At 39.2% G+C, this 15,819-nt stretch overlaps 1 protein-coding gene across 1 annotated transcript in view; it reads right to left on the bottom strand.

Annotated features, from left to right (window-relative positions):
• Positions 1-15,819, bottom strand: part of AK9 (adenylate kinase 9) — a gene marked incomplete at its 5' end in the record, with an annotated part of 78,728 nt that overhangs the window by 25,827 nt on the left and 37,082 nt on the right. Inside the window, 5 exons of the mRNA XM_082480732.1 lie at positions 2,511-2,777; positions 3,375-3,587; positions 4,579-4,697; positions 5,652-5,858; positions 15,362-15,463. Of these exons, the coding sequence (XP_082336858.1) occupies positions 2,511-2,777; positions 3,375-3,587; positions 4,579-4,697; positions 5,652-5,858; positions 15,362-15,463 (908 nt within the window). The remainder of the gene's footprint in view (positions 1-2,510; positions 2,778-3,374; positions 3,588-4,578; positions 4,698-5,651; positions 5,859-15,361; positions 15,464-15,819) is intronic.

The following is a 15,819-nucleotide window of genomic DNA, read 5'->3' as shown; positions in this document are numbered from 1 at the left end:
TACCTTTGGCAGTTTCCTCAGCACATGTGAATGCACCCCATTGACTTGGATATATTCAGATGCCATAAACAATCCCAAATTTGATCCTATTCTGCTGTGAGTTGTAGTACCACTCTTTAGAATCATAGAATCATCTAGGTTGGAAAGGACCTTTAAGATCATTGAGTCCAGCCATTAACCTAAGACCACGTCTACCCATCTTCTAAACACCTCCAGCATGGTGATTCCACCGCTTCCCTGGGCAGTCTATTCCAATGTTTGATAACCCTTTCTGTGAAGAATTTTTTCCTAATATCCAATCTAAACTTCCCCTGGCACAAGTTGACGCTGTTTTCTCTTGTCCTATCACTTGTTACTTGGGAGAAGAGACCTACCCCCACGTCTCGACAACCTCCTTTCAGGTAGTTGTAGAGAGTGATAAGGTCTCCCCTCAGCCTCCTTTTCTCCAGGCTAAACAACCCCAGTTCCCTCAGCTGCTCCTCATAAGACTTGTTCTCCAGACCCCTCACCAGCTTTGCTGCCCTTCTCTGGACACACTCCAACACCTCTATGTCTTTCTTGTAGTGAGGGGCCCAAAACTGAACACAGTGTTCGAGGTGCAGCCTCACCAGTGCCAAGTACAGGGGGACAATCACTTTCCTAGTTCTGCTCACCACACTGTCCCTGATACAGGCTAGGGTGCTGTTGGCCTTCTTGGCCACCTGGGCACACTGCCGGCTCATGTTCAGCTGGCTGTCCACCAACACCCCCAGGTCCTTTTCTGCCGGGCAGCTTTCCAGCCACTCCGCCCCAAGCCTGTAGCACTGCATGGGGTTGTTATGACCCAAGTGCAGGACCCGGCACTTGGCCTTGTTGAACCTCATACCATTGGCCTCAGCCCATCAATCCAGCCTGTCCAGATCCCTCTGCAGAGCCATCCTACCCTTAAGGAGATCAACATGCCCACCTAGCTTAGTGTCATCTGCAAACTTACTGAGGGTGCATTCGATCCCCTCATCCAGATCATTGATAAAGTTATTAAAGAGAACTGGCCCCAGCACCGAGCCCTGGGGGACAACACTTGTGTCCGGACACCAACTGGATTTAACTCCATTCACCACCACTCTCTGGGCACGGCCATCCAGCCAGTTTTTTACCCAGCGAAGAGTACACCTGTCCAGGCCATGAACAGCCAGTTTCTCCAGGAGAATGCTGTGGGAAACAGCATCAAAAGCTTTGCAAAAATTCAGGTAAACAATACCCACAGCTTTTCCCTCATCCACTATGTGGGTCACCTTATCATAGAAGGAGATCAGGTTTGTCAGGTATGACCTGCCTTTCACAAAGCCATGCTGACTGGGCCTGATCACCCTGTTCTCCTGCATGTGCCATGTTATGGCACTGAGGATGATCTGTCCCATGACCTTCCCAGGCACAGAGGTCAGACTTGAAGGAACATAGCAGGTATCAGGAGCACAAAACCAAGGCTCTTAGAATGTGACGCAGGAACTTATTTCATCCTGAAGCTTTGAGAGTTGGATAAATCCCTATTTGTATTGCCTAGGAGGTAGATTTTCAATGTCTTTGTACTACGCATTTTTTGAAAGTTGCTGTGCACCTGTGTGTTGAGACTTCTCCACACAATAAAGGCTTTTATCATATCCATTGTTGTCTAATGAATAATTCATTTGCATTGAAACCTTGTCTGGTTTTCCCAATATATCACTGTCTAATAAAAGAAAATGTAAATGTTTATTGTTCGGGGAAATTACACCCCATAAGAGATGGGGTTTAGAATGCGCATTTATAACAATTTTCAACCAGTATTCAATCTGATTAAGAAAAAGAACTAATTTTCTGAAAACTGTCATTCATTAATTATTTTACCAGTATCATGAATATCCAGCTATTTTAAACAATTTTTTACCTTCAAGGCATATTTTATGCTACCTAAGAGGTCTTTCTGGTTTGAAACTCTGCTGCCAATAGGCAAAAACAACACTACAATCCAGATTACAGAACCTATTGTATTAAATAAATATTAGCTTATCCTGTTATGAACACTGAAATAATTCTGATTTTTTGACAAGTTATGATCACATTGAAGGGCTGGTAGAGGCATTTTACTCTTTTGTCCCAAGAGAGTGCAGAGAGCACTGCTGGTGAACGTTTCATGCAACTGGAGTGTATGCACAAGACTGAACCTACATATTATTAATACTTGAAGGAAGCCATACCTTCCTGTTTTTATTCTGACCTTCATTTTTTCTTCCTCTGTTTGTCTTCCTTTGCCTCATTTAGCATCTATCTCTACTGTTTAGAAAAAAACTATACATAATTCTTAGAAATGTTTTGAAGAACATTTGTGTCATTCATAAGAAAACACTGTAAAGAACTATTGTTTCCACATTTCATCAAGAAAATAATTTAACATAAGTGATATTTATCAAGCTAAACTTTTGTAGGAAATTGCTATTCTGGTCTGAAAATGGTTATTTTTTGTATGGACATTAAAGCGATCAGATTCTTACCTGTTTGCTTTTTTCAATCTCAGTTTTAGTCACTGTCTGAGAGAAGTCGTTCAGTTCCTGTGATGGAATTAGCATTTTATTGTAATCTTCTTCAGGTTCTTCATCATAATCAGGCCCAACTTTCTCTTTAGTTTTGGGTAAGATCAATTCCTGTAGATATTCTTCAAACTGAATATGGAAAATGCCTAACTTCTCTGCTATCTGTCGGGCACAAGTAGTTTTACCTGCTCCATGAGTCCCAAGTAAGCACACCCGTAAAGGAGGAGCCTATAGGAAAGAATTGGAATATTTTATAACAACTTGGAGACTACAGTGCATTGCCTACTGTTTTTCATTTCCAAAATATCATTATAAAAATTGCATCAAAAGCAGTCACATCATTTTGCATTTTAATTTTTCAAGCTTTCTACTGCTGTTCCAAACAGACTACCTGTTCTCTGGAAATACTGAACAAAAACATTATGGCAGTTAATGCCAGTAGGTAAAAATCAAACTTCGTTAGACAACTCTGGTAAATCTTCCCTTCTTTTACCCTTCTTCCACTTACAAAAAAACCCTCACTTAAAGATAGTAATAAAACCTCCAATTTTTGTGATTTGGTAATCACATCTTATGATTATTGCAAACCCTTATAATCTTCCTCTCTTTCCTGCTTTATTTGCACCACTAATTCAATGTGTTAATTTAAATGCACGCTAAAAAGCCACTAGGGAAACAGTGTGTTTTATTCATTTCAAGAACTTGCCTGTTATATTTATTGTTACCTAGAAAAAAAAATCAGCAATAATAAACAAATAAACAGGAATGGAAAATAGTGATTTTAATGTGTTACTATCTGCTTTAAACAATTTTGAAGATTCTCACTTGTATTGGTTCATTGTGAGCCACATACTCCTCAGGGTTCTTCAAAAATTTATCTTTGTTCTCAGAAGTTGAAAAATAATAAATCTTTTCTTGATATTTAGCTGCATGTTCATCAAGTCCTGGGTGAAGGACAAAGTTCTCTTTCAGACTGACTGGACAAAAGTGTTTTGTGTCTCCCATGTGCCTTTTCTTTTCCTTATTTTTTTCTTCATCCTGAAAATAATATGAAAATTTTCAAAAACTATTTGAATTCAGTATTTCACTTAGATTAAGTAGATCAAGTGGATCAAATTAGGTAATGTCAAATACATCAACTGAGCATTGAATGAAAATGGTATTCACAAGATAGTTTGTAAGCTGAATATAAGTCTATGAATATACACACTTTTTAGATTCAGAGTCAGAAAATAAAATGTCCAGTCAAGTAAGACAATTATTGAGAGAAGAATGACCATTTTAAATTTGAAATTATAATATCATAGTTAGCTGTTTAAGACCAAAATTAAGCTAGAAGTATCTATGATAAAATCTTTTCCAGCCATGTTCTTGAAACTCACTTTCTGTTGCTTCTAAATGTGCAGAAGTAGACCTCTTCAGAAAAGGCAATGAGAACTGGCATTATGAAGTCAGATAACTTATCCAATAAAACTAATTTCTAAAAAAACCTATTTAATACTGCTCCAGTACAGTATATGGATATCTTGTACTGTTAAATTTGGGGGTGGGCATCTTCCAATATAGGATGAAAGTAAAAAAACCCATGAAGCTAGACCTCTAATTGCATTAAAGTGGGTGTTTGAAAATTATCAATAGCTGAGATGAAACAGAGGATTGCCCATTAGGACTCTGCATCTTCTGATGTTTACATGATGGCTCACAGAATCATTGTTAGCTGACAGAAATCTAAGTTCACAGTTGTTTCTTTAATAAAACCCCTCTTTGACATCTGGCAAAAGTAAGTACGTTCATTCTCTCTATTAGCATGGGGTATTTATGCTTTTCGCTGGAATAAAACTACTATCAGCCAGAACATAAGAATACAATGAAAGCGCTCTTGAAGCATATGCTGATATATATTCTGTAAGAAGGCTGAAACTGGATCATACAAAACCAGGTGTGAAATCTGACTTCTCTGTGGTTATGTTCAAACTGAATATAAATGAGTTAAAATAAAAGCATTAACAGACAAAGCCAGCACGCTTACTTCTTCATCTTCATTTTCCTCTTTGACTTCTTCTTCATCTTCCCCTTCAGCAGCCAGATCTTCTGCTTCTTCATCTAAGTCTTCAGCAGATAATTCCCAACCATGATATTTAAAAGGTTCTGAAAAGGTTAAATTTTTTTTATGTTTCAATATATTTCATTTGGTTATGCCATAATATATTCTCTTTGTCCATAAGTGTAAGCACATACATGAAAGTAAATCGTGCCAACTGTATATTGCATTTCTCCTACTCATAGAACAAAAGGTTCTCCCTGGATGTAGGAATTAATATATTGCTTCCTCCAAAAATGGAAACTGTACTCATTGTTTTTTGGTTGAAGTAAATTGGTATTTTAAATGGGAACTTGTAGTACAAAAGTATTATATAAACACACACAGACAGTACTGTTTGCAACAGTTTTTTTCCTGTTGTTCATTGGGGAAAATAATCAGTTGAATTTCATTTGATTGTAAAGCTAGCACAATAAATATTTTGTTTACTAAAACACTTGCATTGTAGAAATTATAGGGAAAATGTAGTATTAATATTATTTATCCGGTACTCAAAATTCTTAGAGATTTGAGCACACAAGTGGAGAAAGGTAATTTGCCAAAAAAATATCAATACTATAAAAATCCAGTCTTGAAACACAATCTATGCAGGTGTGTAGATTAGATTATTCCACACCCTGAAAATCTTATTGACTTCAATGCATATTGTACATTAGTGAACATTTGTTATCTCTCCATTTCTCAAACCAGTATCCTGACATGAACAGATAGAGCAAGTAACTGAGGAAATGTGCTGTTAGAATGTTTAGGGAGCTATTATGTACATATTTGTATAGCCATCTGTACATTTTTCAAATAGATATATTCCCCACTCTTCCTATGTCTTAAAGGCTGCTAGTGTGCTTTTCAGCTCACCCACAGAACACAGCATGTCCCGTTTCCACTTCATGTGAGTAACACAGAACTGAGTACAACCTATCCCTCCAATATATTCATCATACAAGCTCTCCAAAATCCCTCTTGGTAGGTTAAGTGTAAATCACATAAACAGTATTACTTACTTTCCATAACCAGCACAGTTTGATTAAGCAGACTTTCTGGAGTTTGCTCAGCAATCTCTAAAACAACAACCTGTACTAGAGATGACCGCTTGATTTCTGACTCCACTGTTTGCCAATCACGCATGAAAAGCTCAATCTTCCTTTTAATTATTTCCATTTCTGGTATATCTGGAAAATCATCCTCTGCAAACTCAGGTAGTATGACTTCTGAAAATCAAATAGTATATAGAAAGCAATGCTTCTCTAAAATGGTTTTGCATTTAAAATTATCATTATGCTTTAGGATTATTTTTATTTTCCTCAAATATGGTGGCATTATTTTTAATGCCGCTTCCCCCTCCCCCTCTGGAATTATGAATTATTATATTATTAGTTTACAAAGACACTTTGAAAATGCCAAATTCATTAAATTAATTATGTTGATATAGTATATACTGATGATTCTCCAGGAAAATAAAGAAGGTCAAATTACTTAACTAAATTTGCATAGTTATTTAAATCAGCACACAAATAAATATAATGACTCTTTCTGCAAATAAATATAAGGAATATACATTAATTTTAAAATTATGATTTAATGATGAACAGTTTTTGACAGGTTATCCATATGGTTATGCCTCATATGGAACATGACAGTATAGGAAGAAATAAAGAGCAGGAAAACTAGCATACAGTGTGAAGAAGCAACTTCATGCTCTGTTGAAGGCTGAAGGTCCTCCCAAAAAATCGGGGCATTGCATCATACTTGAAAGTCACTGTGTTATTCATGGGATTCTCAGGAACAGCTTCTCTTACACTATTGGCACAGTCCCGGCAAGTAGCAGCAGCCTCGGTTTACCCTATTCTCGCAGCATGACTTTGTGTGCTCTTCCCTCTGCACTTTCTCAGGTATACATTTACAGGGATCTTAAGAATATGCTTACTTTTGCAGACAAAGGCATGTTATACCTGTGACCTACAGAAGCCCAAAACTGGTGCTATGAAGCAATACCCATATATTTATGTGTGTGTGTAGTAATTCTAAGAAGTACCAGCAACGAGATGCAAAAGCATAACCCATTTCTCTGGAGGCTGGAAGTCATCCATAGTTATACAAGAATAAAGACTGAATGTAAATCCCATCTGACAGTCAATACACTCCAGGAAAAGGAGTATATAAATGTTTAAAATAATAGTAAAGCAAATATGAATGAATAAATAAATGAAAATTAAAAAAAAATATATCATGGCTTCCCTCTGTGGATACTTGAACTGAGAAACTCTCACAAAAATTTTGGCTTTAATGAAACCATGTCTGCATACAATAACTTGTTTAATGAGTAAGGGAAAGAAAAGACTTTAATCTCTTAAGGTACATTGTGCAGAAATTTATAGTGTCAATTGTTTAAGACCAGAGAAGTCCAGGCCTGTCTCCTAACACTGTCTCATTAAAAGTAAACAAAAGTTAGAGATTTAAAGAATGCATTAATATATATAAGAAATTCACAGTTACTACTCATGGTAAACATGACAAAACCATACCAAATGTGTTGACATACTTGGTGAGGAAAATATAAAAGGGACAGCTGCTTCTACCACCGTCCATTTTGCTGAAAAAGCCAGAGGGAATTAAAAACTTGATATTGACATCAGATAGTGAATGAAAAACTTGATATTGACACATAAACAGAAAAGGAGAAAAATATTAATTGGTTCCTAGGGCTGCAATTAGTAACCATTTAGACATTGTTAAGTCCTGAAAGTCCTGAGACAAAGTTCTGTCTCAGCAAGAAGAAGATACAGAGGTGCCTAGATGACACCATCACCACCTTGTCCTTACTAAAGCATGAACAGTCTCTGGCAGCAGCAATGTGGTGGTGTTGCTGCTATTCCCATTCCCTGCACTCATATAATTTTCAACCCTGATTGTCTTCTTTTTCTTATAATTTATCTTTTGTGTTCTGTTTAATAAGTCTGTCATCAGTGCCTTCAGCTAACACAGAAAAGCAGTTGAGAGCAATGACTTAAACGGTGTGGTATTACTGTAAGTTTGCTGGGACTTACAGTGTATGCTGTGTTTGTCTCTTGCCAGAAATGAAGGCACAAGAAAGAGCTTGAACAGTGGATGGAGTGATTTTCTATTTTGCTATAATTTTCCCCTCCTCTTTTTGTTTCTGTCTTGTTTTGACTTTGAAAGAGCAGGAACAGGTTTTGACACAAGCAACAACAGGTTCAGCCTATTCCAATGAACTTTTACTGAGTTTTACAAAAAGGGACCATTACTACTATTTTTCCTTATATAACTTCCTACACATAAAAAGGAGAGATATTACTAAAAATGAAAGCCTTACTTAATGCCTTGTATGTTAAAAGCTTTGACCATTTTCTTAAAAATATAAAACCCCAAAACATTAAAAAGACAGTGGTTTACAGTTACTCCCTGGCATGAAGCAGGCCAGTGCTCCCTATGTGAAACTGCAGGACTGTAACGTTCATTTTAAGTTTGCCCCAAACTGAAAAATCCAAACAATTTTTCTTGCTTATGAAGAGTTAGATTGCCTGTTACAAATTTCTTCTTTAAGAAAACGTATTTCCTCCCAGCAGTGAATGTCTCCCAATCTTCTCTTGTTGATTGTTGAAGAAACTCACAAACGCCACATTTAGTTTTCCAAAATAGAGCCAGATCAAAATATTCTATTACTAAGTACAATGTAGGTGGATTTCAGTAAGATTTGGCAGGAAACTGCCAAAAAAGATTTGTCTGGAACTTAACAGTGTGGATGACAACACTGAGTGTGTATGGATAAGAATTAAGGGGAAGGCCAATAAGGCAGACATCGTGATGGGAGTTTGTTATAGACCTCCTAATCAGGATGTAGAAGCCGATGAAGTATTCTATAAGCAGCTGGCAGAGGTCTCACGATCATCTGCCCTTGTTCTTGTGGGGGACTTCAACTTCCCAGACGTCTGCTGGAAATACAATGCAGCAGAGAGGGAACAGTCATGGAGGTTCCTGGAGTGTGTGGAAGACAACTTCCTAACACAGCTGGTGAAGGAATCAACTAGGGGAAGTGCACTATTGGACCTACTGTTTGTTAACAGAGAAGGTCTTGTGGGGGATGTAAAGGTTGGAGGTCGCCTTGGGCAGAGTGATCACGAAATGATAGAATTTTCAATTCTTGATCACGTAAGGCGGGGAGCCAGCAGAACTGCCACCTTGGATTTCCGAAGGGCAGACTTTAGCCTGTTTAGGAGCATGGTCGAGAGTGTCCCTTGGGAGGCAGTTTTGAAGAGCAAAGGTGCCCAGGAAGGCTGGGCATACTTCAAGCAGGTGCTCTTAAAAGCGCAGGAGAAGGCCATCCCCTTGTCTCGAAAAACGAGCAGACGGGGAAGACGACCAGCCTGGCTAAATAGAGAACTTTGGCTGGACCTCAGAAAAAAAAGGAAAGTTTACATTCTCTGGAAAAGGGGGTTGGCAACTTACGAGGACTATCAAGATATAACAAAGCTATGTAGGGGGAAAATGAGAAGGGCCAAAGCTCAGTCAGAACTCAGCTTGGCCACTGCAGTTAAAGACAATAAGAAAAGGTTCTTTGAATATATCAATAGAAAAAGGAAGACTAGGGAAAATGTAGGCCCACTGGTGAATGAGACAGGTGCCCTAGTGGTGGAGGACGCAGAGAAGGCAGAGTTACTGAATGCCTTCTTTTCTTCGGTCTTCACTGCTAAAGCTGTCCCTCATGAATCCCACACTCTGAAGGCAAAGGGGAAGGTCTGGAGAGTGGAAGATTTTCCCTCAGTTGAGGAGGACCGTGTCAGAGACCACTTGGCCAAGCTGGACATTCACAAGTCCATGGGCCCTGATGGCATGCATCCGCGAGTGCTGAGAGAGCTGGCGGATGTTATTGCTAGACCACTCTCCATCGTCTTTGAACGGTCATGGAGAACAGGAGAGGTGCCTGAGGACTGGAGGAAGGCCGACATCACTCCAATCTTCAAAAAAGGCAAGAAGGAGGACCCAGGGAACTACAGACCGGTTAGTCTAACCTCTGTCCCTGGGAAGGTATTGGAGCGACTCATTCTGGATGTCATCTCCAAACACGTTGAGGAACAGGAAGTTATTGGAAGTGGTCAACATGGATTTACCAAGGATAAATCATGCTTGACCAATCTGATAGCTTTCTATGATGTTATAACTGGTTGGCTGGATGAGGGGAGAGTTGTAGATGTCATCTACCTTGACTTTAGCAAGGCTTTTGACACTGTCTCCCAAAACATCCTCATTAGGAAGCTGAGGAAGTATGGGCTAGATGAGGTGACAGCGAGGTGGATTGAGAGTTGGCTGCGGGACAGAACTTAGAGGGTTGTGATCAGCGGCACAGAGTCTAGTTGGAGGCCTGTAACCAGTGGTGTCCCCCAGGGGTCAATACTTGGTCCAATTTTGTTCAATATATTCATTAATGACCTGGATGAGGGGACAGAGTGTATCCTCAGCAAGTTTGCTGATGATACCAAACTGGGTGGGGTGGCTGACACCCCAGAGGGCCGTGCTGCCATCCAGCGTGACCTGGACAGACTGGAGAGCTGGGCAGAGAAGAACCTAATGAGGTTCAACAAAAGCAAGTGCAAGGTCCTGCACCTGGGGAGAAAGAATGCTAGGCACCAGTACAGGTTAGGGGCGGACCTGCTGGGAAGCAGCTTGGAGGAGAAGGATCTGGGGGTTGTGGTAGACAGTAAATTATCCATGGCCCAGCAATGTGCCCTCGTCGCCAAAAAGGCCAATGGAATCCTGGGCTGCATAGGGAAGAGTGTGGCCAGTAGGTCGAGGGAGGTCATTCTCCCCCTCTACTCGGCACTGGTGAGGCCACAACTGGAATACTGTGTCCAGTTTTGGGCTCCCCAGTTCAAGAGGGACAGGGAACTGCTGGAGCGAGTCCAGCGAAGAGCAACTAAGATGATTAAGGGCTTGGAGCATCTGCCTTATGAGGAAAGGCTGAGAGAGCTGGGACTCTTTAGCCTGGAGAAGAGAAGGCTGAGGGGAGACCTTATTATGGCATACAAGTATCTAAAGGGTGGGTTGAAGGAGGATGGAGCCAGGCTCTTTTCAATGGTTCCAAGTGACAGGACAAGGGGCAACGGACACAAGGTAGAACACAGGAAGTTCCGTTCAAATACACGGAAACAGTTCTTTACGGTGAGGGTGACAGAGCACTGGAACAGGCTGCCCAGGGAGGTTGTGGAGTCCCCTTCCCTGGAGATTTTCAAGACCCGCCTGGATGCAGTCCTGAGTAATGTGCTCTAGGCAATCCTGCTTTAGCAGGGGAGTTGGACTAGATGATCTCTAGAGGTCCCTTCCAACTCTGATGATTCTGTGATTCTGTGAAACAGGACTTAACATAATGGTCAGAGTAGATATGCTGCTTAACGTGCTACCGACTAAAGCAACATCTGGAAGTGTCAATAGCAGCTGGAATATGTAAGGACCTGCAGGACAAGAAACACATGTAAGAAATTTTTCTGACTTTAATGGCTAAGCTACCTATGAAGCTACTATATCAAAGGTCTAGAAGACAGTAGTGGCACTGAAGAAAGCAAGCCAGTGCCCTGCCTCCAGTGACTTAAATGCTAAAGAGCTAGGGTTAGGAGCTCCAATTCTTTTGTCATTGGCCAAATTTAAAAAGATGCAGGGTTTCAAATACATGCCTCCTTTTGACATTCCTTCGTGGCTCATGAAGGTTGTCCCCTTGCTAGTTTACTACTTGTTGCACTTATTGCTACAACCCTTAATTCTATATATGAAGCCAGGCACTTCAAAGTATGGCAGTTTTGTGCACTGCAATGTCTACATCTTCTTATGGATCTGGGTCTTAATGTGTAGTCCTCTAGAAATATAGTAAATTTCTAGATACTTAGGTGCTTTTAAGAATTTTATTCTTCCACTTATGAGGCTGAAACTTTCATTCTTTCAAACACCTCCATTTACCTCTACTATATATACGATAAACTGAGATTTTAAATAAATCACACACTCTATGGCAATTCATATGCTGGCTCAGGGACCTGAGGGGAGCCCCAGACCTGGCTGTCCCTGCCCAGGCCCCTGGGGCTCCCCGCACCTGCCCATGGCCCAGGACCTCATGTCAGCCCCCCAGGGCCATCAGCCCCTGCTCCAGCAATGCCACAGCAGGGCCAGTCCCCAGCTCCCCACAGCCCTGCCTGTCCATGGGCCAACATCCCAGCCCAGCCTCTGCTTGTTCCTGTCCCCAGGGAGGTGCCCGATGCCCAGGGCCAGAGCTGCCCTGCTCCTGGCTGGGGTGGTGGGACGGGCTGTGGCCCTATTCAGGTGGCCCCACACTCTGCTCCCAGCTCCCTCTTCCTTTGGGAGCAGTTGGCCCCCGCAGTGTCCTGACATGCTGTCCCCAAGATGAACAGCAAACCTTTATTTTAGTTGAGCCACTTTTAAATAATAGATTAACAAATAAGCATTTTGGCAACTATTTTTGTGATCTTTTGTAACAAAGAATACTTAATACATTTCCCCTCTTCTTTTTACAGCTTTGAACACTATAACTATTAGACTGACACCTCAGTGGCTAACCTTCCCTCGATCTGATTATTAGTCTAAACATAAACCAAAAGTGCAAAAGGGCATATTATTAAGCAGAAACACCTTGCAAATTTAAAATACTCTGATCTTGAATTAGAAATTAATTGTTATAGTTAATGTTTGTAAACACTTATATTTTACTAAACTACACGTTCATTCTATATACATTATTACATTAGTTATCCCTTGCAATGACAGTTCCGTCTCTTGCCATGATTCTAAATAGGAACATGGAAATACCTTCCTTTAATTATGTTGTATTGTGCAGTGATGTATTCTGAATGCGACAGAGATGTAGCCAGGTAAAACCTGCTTAAATTTGGACAGCTGTAATGCATTATGTAATGATGATCCCATTAGGAACAAAGATTTTAAGAAAATAAGCAAAGGATACATTAATACCTAGGTAACACTAACTGCTTTTTGCACGTGTTATCCCTGGCACATTCACACTGTAGAAATCACATGTGCTGCCTTGTGAACCACAGCCCTATTCAAAGCAATAAATAACGTATGGAAGATGGTAATGCGGGCTCTCTGGATCTAGCCTTCAACAGACTGTCTTTTATAGTCCTGCCTTTTAAAAACCTCTCAGTTCTGAGAAGGTCTTTGGAAATATACAGGCAGAATAATAGATTTAAATGAATGTTTGACATTATCTGAGACAGACAGAAGACTGAACATGGTAACAAATCCAGTCAATAGAGTGCTTCCCATATGAACCTTAATCTCAACTCACATTTCACGTTACACCTCTCCTGATAGGTCATATTTAGCAAATGATGGTCCAGCATGTGTTCCAGCTTTGATTCTCTACTCTAGGCATATAATTCCATCAGATTACCTCTATCTGAGAGTTTTCTTGCTTAAGGAAACTTAGCTAGCAGCAATTATTGCATAGTTACGGAGTTTTAAAATAGATTACACAGGCCTAAGTGACCTGGAGAAACTTTCTGCTGGAAAGAGGGGAGAAGTAACAAAAGAAAAAAGGATTACATTCCTAGGGAAAAGGGACAACACAAAAATTGGACAACCCAAACATTATTTGGTTTTGGTTCAGATGTATGAACCTTATTATGACAGAAATGTTGCTTCCCTGGCATTTGATTTGTTTCAAACTGCGTCTCAGGGATCAAAAATACTGAAAATACTTTTAAGTAAGGCAGCTGTACCTTTGCTATTAGATATAAGTTATAATAATTCTGCTTGCAGAGGTGATTTACAGTGAGAAGATATTTTAAAAGAAATAAGAAACATAGTCAAGATAAATTGTCTTTTCAAGTATATTGGTTTAAAAATAAATGTATCTAAAAATGCAAACAAGTTTTCTTCAGAGGAGGTGGCTGTCTAACAGTGCTGTTCTTAATTTCTTTTCCTTATCGCAGAGGTGACAGGAAACAATCCTCTCCAGCCCTAAATATGGAGCTTTCACAGGGAATGCCTATATGGCATTCTCTCATATCCTTTTGCTCTGTGTCTTCTTTGCTTTTACTGAGCATAGTTACCATAGAGACAAACAATCCTCAAAGGCTTTCTGCCCCCACGTTCTCCAAGTGAGTTGCTGGGGAAGGAAAGGCTTTATTAATCTTTTTCCCAGTGTTCTGCTAGTATTAGATATGACTTGTTTTGCCCTCAGTCCATATTCAGCAACAAAAAAGATGAAAAAAATCCTTTTTTCCCCCCCTCTCAAACCCTGCCAAAGCTGAGACAGAAACACCAGAAGCCAGCATGTCTTCTTCATTAGGGTTAACTATCAAAATAAACAGAAAGGCAAAATGTAGGGTGACAGTGACACTTCCATTCCTTGGAACTGATATGTATTTCATTATGAACATATTTTCATTTGTCTTTTTGAAACAGACCATGTAGAATTTTTATACAGGCTTTTCATTACTTATAAATATATGCTGCCAAATAACTTTCAGCATATTACAATGAAATGTACTTAGTAGACAAACATACTGAGTGTACTAATTTATGGTGTTTGAAAAAAAAAAAAGCAGTTCATTTTACAGATTAAGTTGATTCTTTCTAATCCATAAAAATATGTATACTTAACAACTTGCTATTTAAAAGAAAATGTTTTCTGTTGGATTTTGTTCTCTTCTAAAAATTCTAGTAGATAAAAGCTAAAATTTATATTTTATAAACTAAAGCAGACCATCTCCATTAAAGATGAGTTGCCTTCAACGTGTTTTTTGAGAGAAGACTACTATAGGATTTCATATATCTTTTCATTAGCATATGGTTCTTTGGAGTTCCATGTGCTGCAGAATTTTACTTTATACCAAAAAGAAGAAAACGCTGTGAAATCCGGCAAGCTGTTAGTATGACAATAGGTGACTGAGGAAAATACAGGACATATTTTGATCATTCACATCCAAATTTAAAATTCATCCATTTCCATTTTTCCCAACGTCCCTTGCCACAGGGAACGGACTAGAAATTTCTGATTAATGTGGATATATTATTAATTTTAAAATGGTCTGTAGAACAAGGGTTTGTTAAAATCACATGCAGGTGTTTGTAAATACTGCAATTTGATTATTTCCCAGGGGTATTTTTCCCTATTTTTCCCCTGGTATTTTCTTCTTTCTACTTTTTCTTTTTTGGGGGGTCACAATCCACGCGAGTGACTTTCTAAAGCTTTTTTTCTCTGATTTCCCTTCCTTATCACTTCATCCTTTAGAGAGTGCATGTGGATTTCCGAATACAAGAGGCTATGTCAACCTGGAATTTCAGCAACACTCACTTTATTTGTTATTTCCATAGATCTCAGAACATATTTATTAATTTGGTGTTTAGGCAGTAGAGGCAATAGTGGGATTTTGTTGTTTTGTTGTTTCTCAAAGTCCAAATACCTGGTGCATTATTTTTAACAGGAAATAACAACATGCCTTTAATTGCTTTTATAAGTGTTTAAATAACTTGAACCTGACTATTCAATTATAAACTTCTTTAAAAGAAAAGAGTTAAGCTAAGGAATGATATTTACAGCCAATTTTCAAATATAGTAAAATATAAAATAAAATTTATTCTGCAATATAAAAGTATCGCAGAAAAGGAAGACATACAATTCTTGATACTAGCAAGTAAGAGAGTTTATATATGCTACAAGGCCAACCTGTAGGTTTCGAGTCTTCTTTATAAACTGCAGAGTCACTGGACTGTTTCCAGGGCATTTGTTCCGTTGCAGGTGGAAGCTGCTTAACATTGTCCTCAAATTCTGCTGGCAGAAATAAAACCATTAGTAACTTTAACAAACCCATCGAGGGGTGATGGAGGCACTACAGAAATAAAGATATTTTTGGATCACACTGCAAAACTTATATTTGATCCCCTGCAAAAAAGGAGTTAGTTATTTTAATGTTCAGGTATTGCACACTGACCAAAACATTATAAAATCAGCAACTTGATCTGTGAGGAAAGGCAGATCATCTATCAGATGCCGCATGACTGAATAAAACGGAGAAGTACTTTCTTCAGTGCTTTTATGTAAGAATATTTTTCATTCATTATAGTACATGTGTTCTGGGCTCAAACTATGCTCAAAAATAAGACCTTACAAAAGAGCGCACTTGG

The sequence above is a fragment of the Vanellus vanellus genome (assembly GCF_965231255.1).
Source record: "Vanellus vanellus genome assembly, chromosome: 3".
Classification (NCBI taxonomy): Eukaryota; Metazoa; Chordata; class Aves; order Charadriiformes; family Charadriidae; genus Vanellus; species Vanellus vanellus.
The sequence above is the reverse complement of the archived record's forward strand: the minus strand, read 5'-3'. Positions and strand labels throughout refer to the sequence as shown.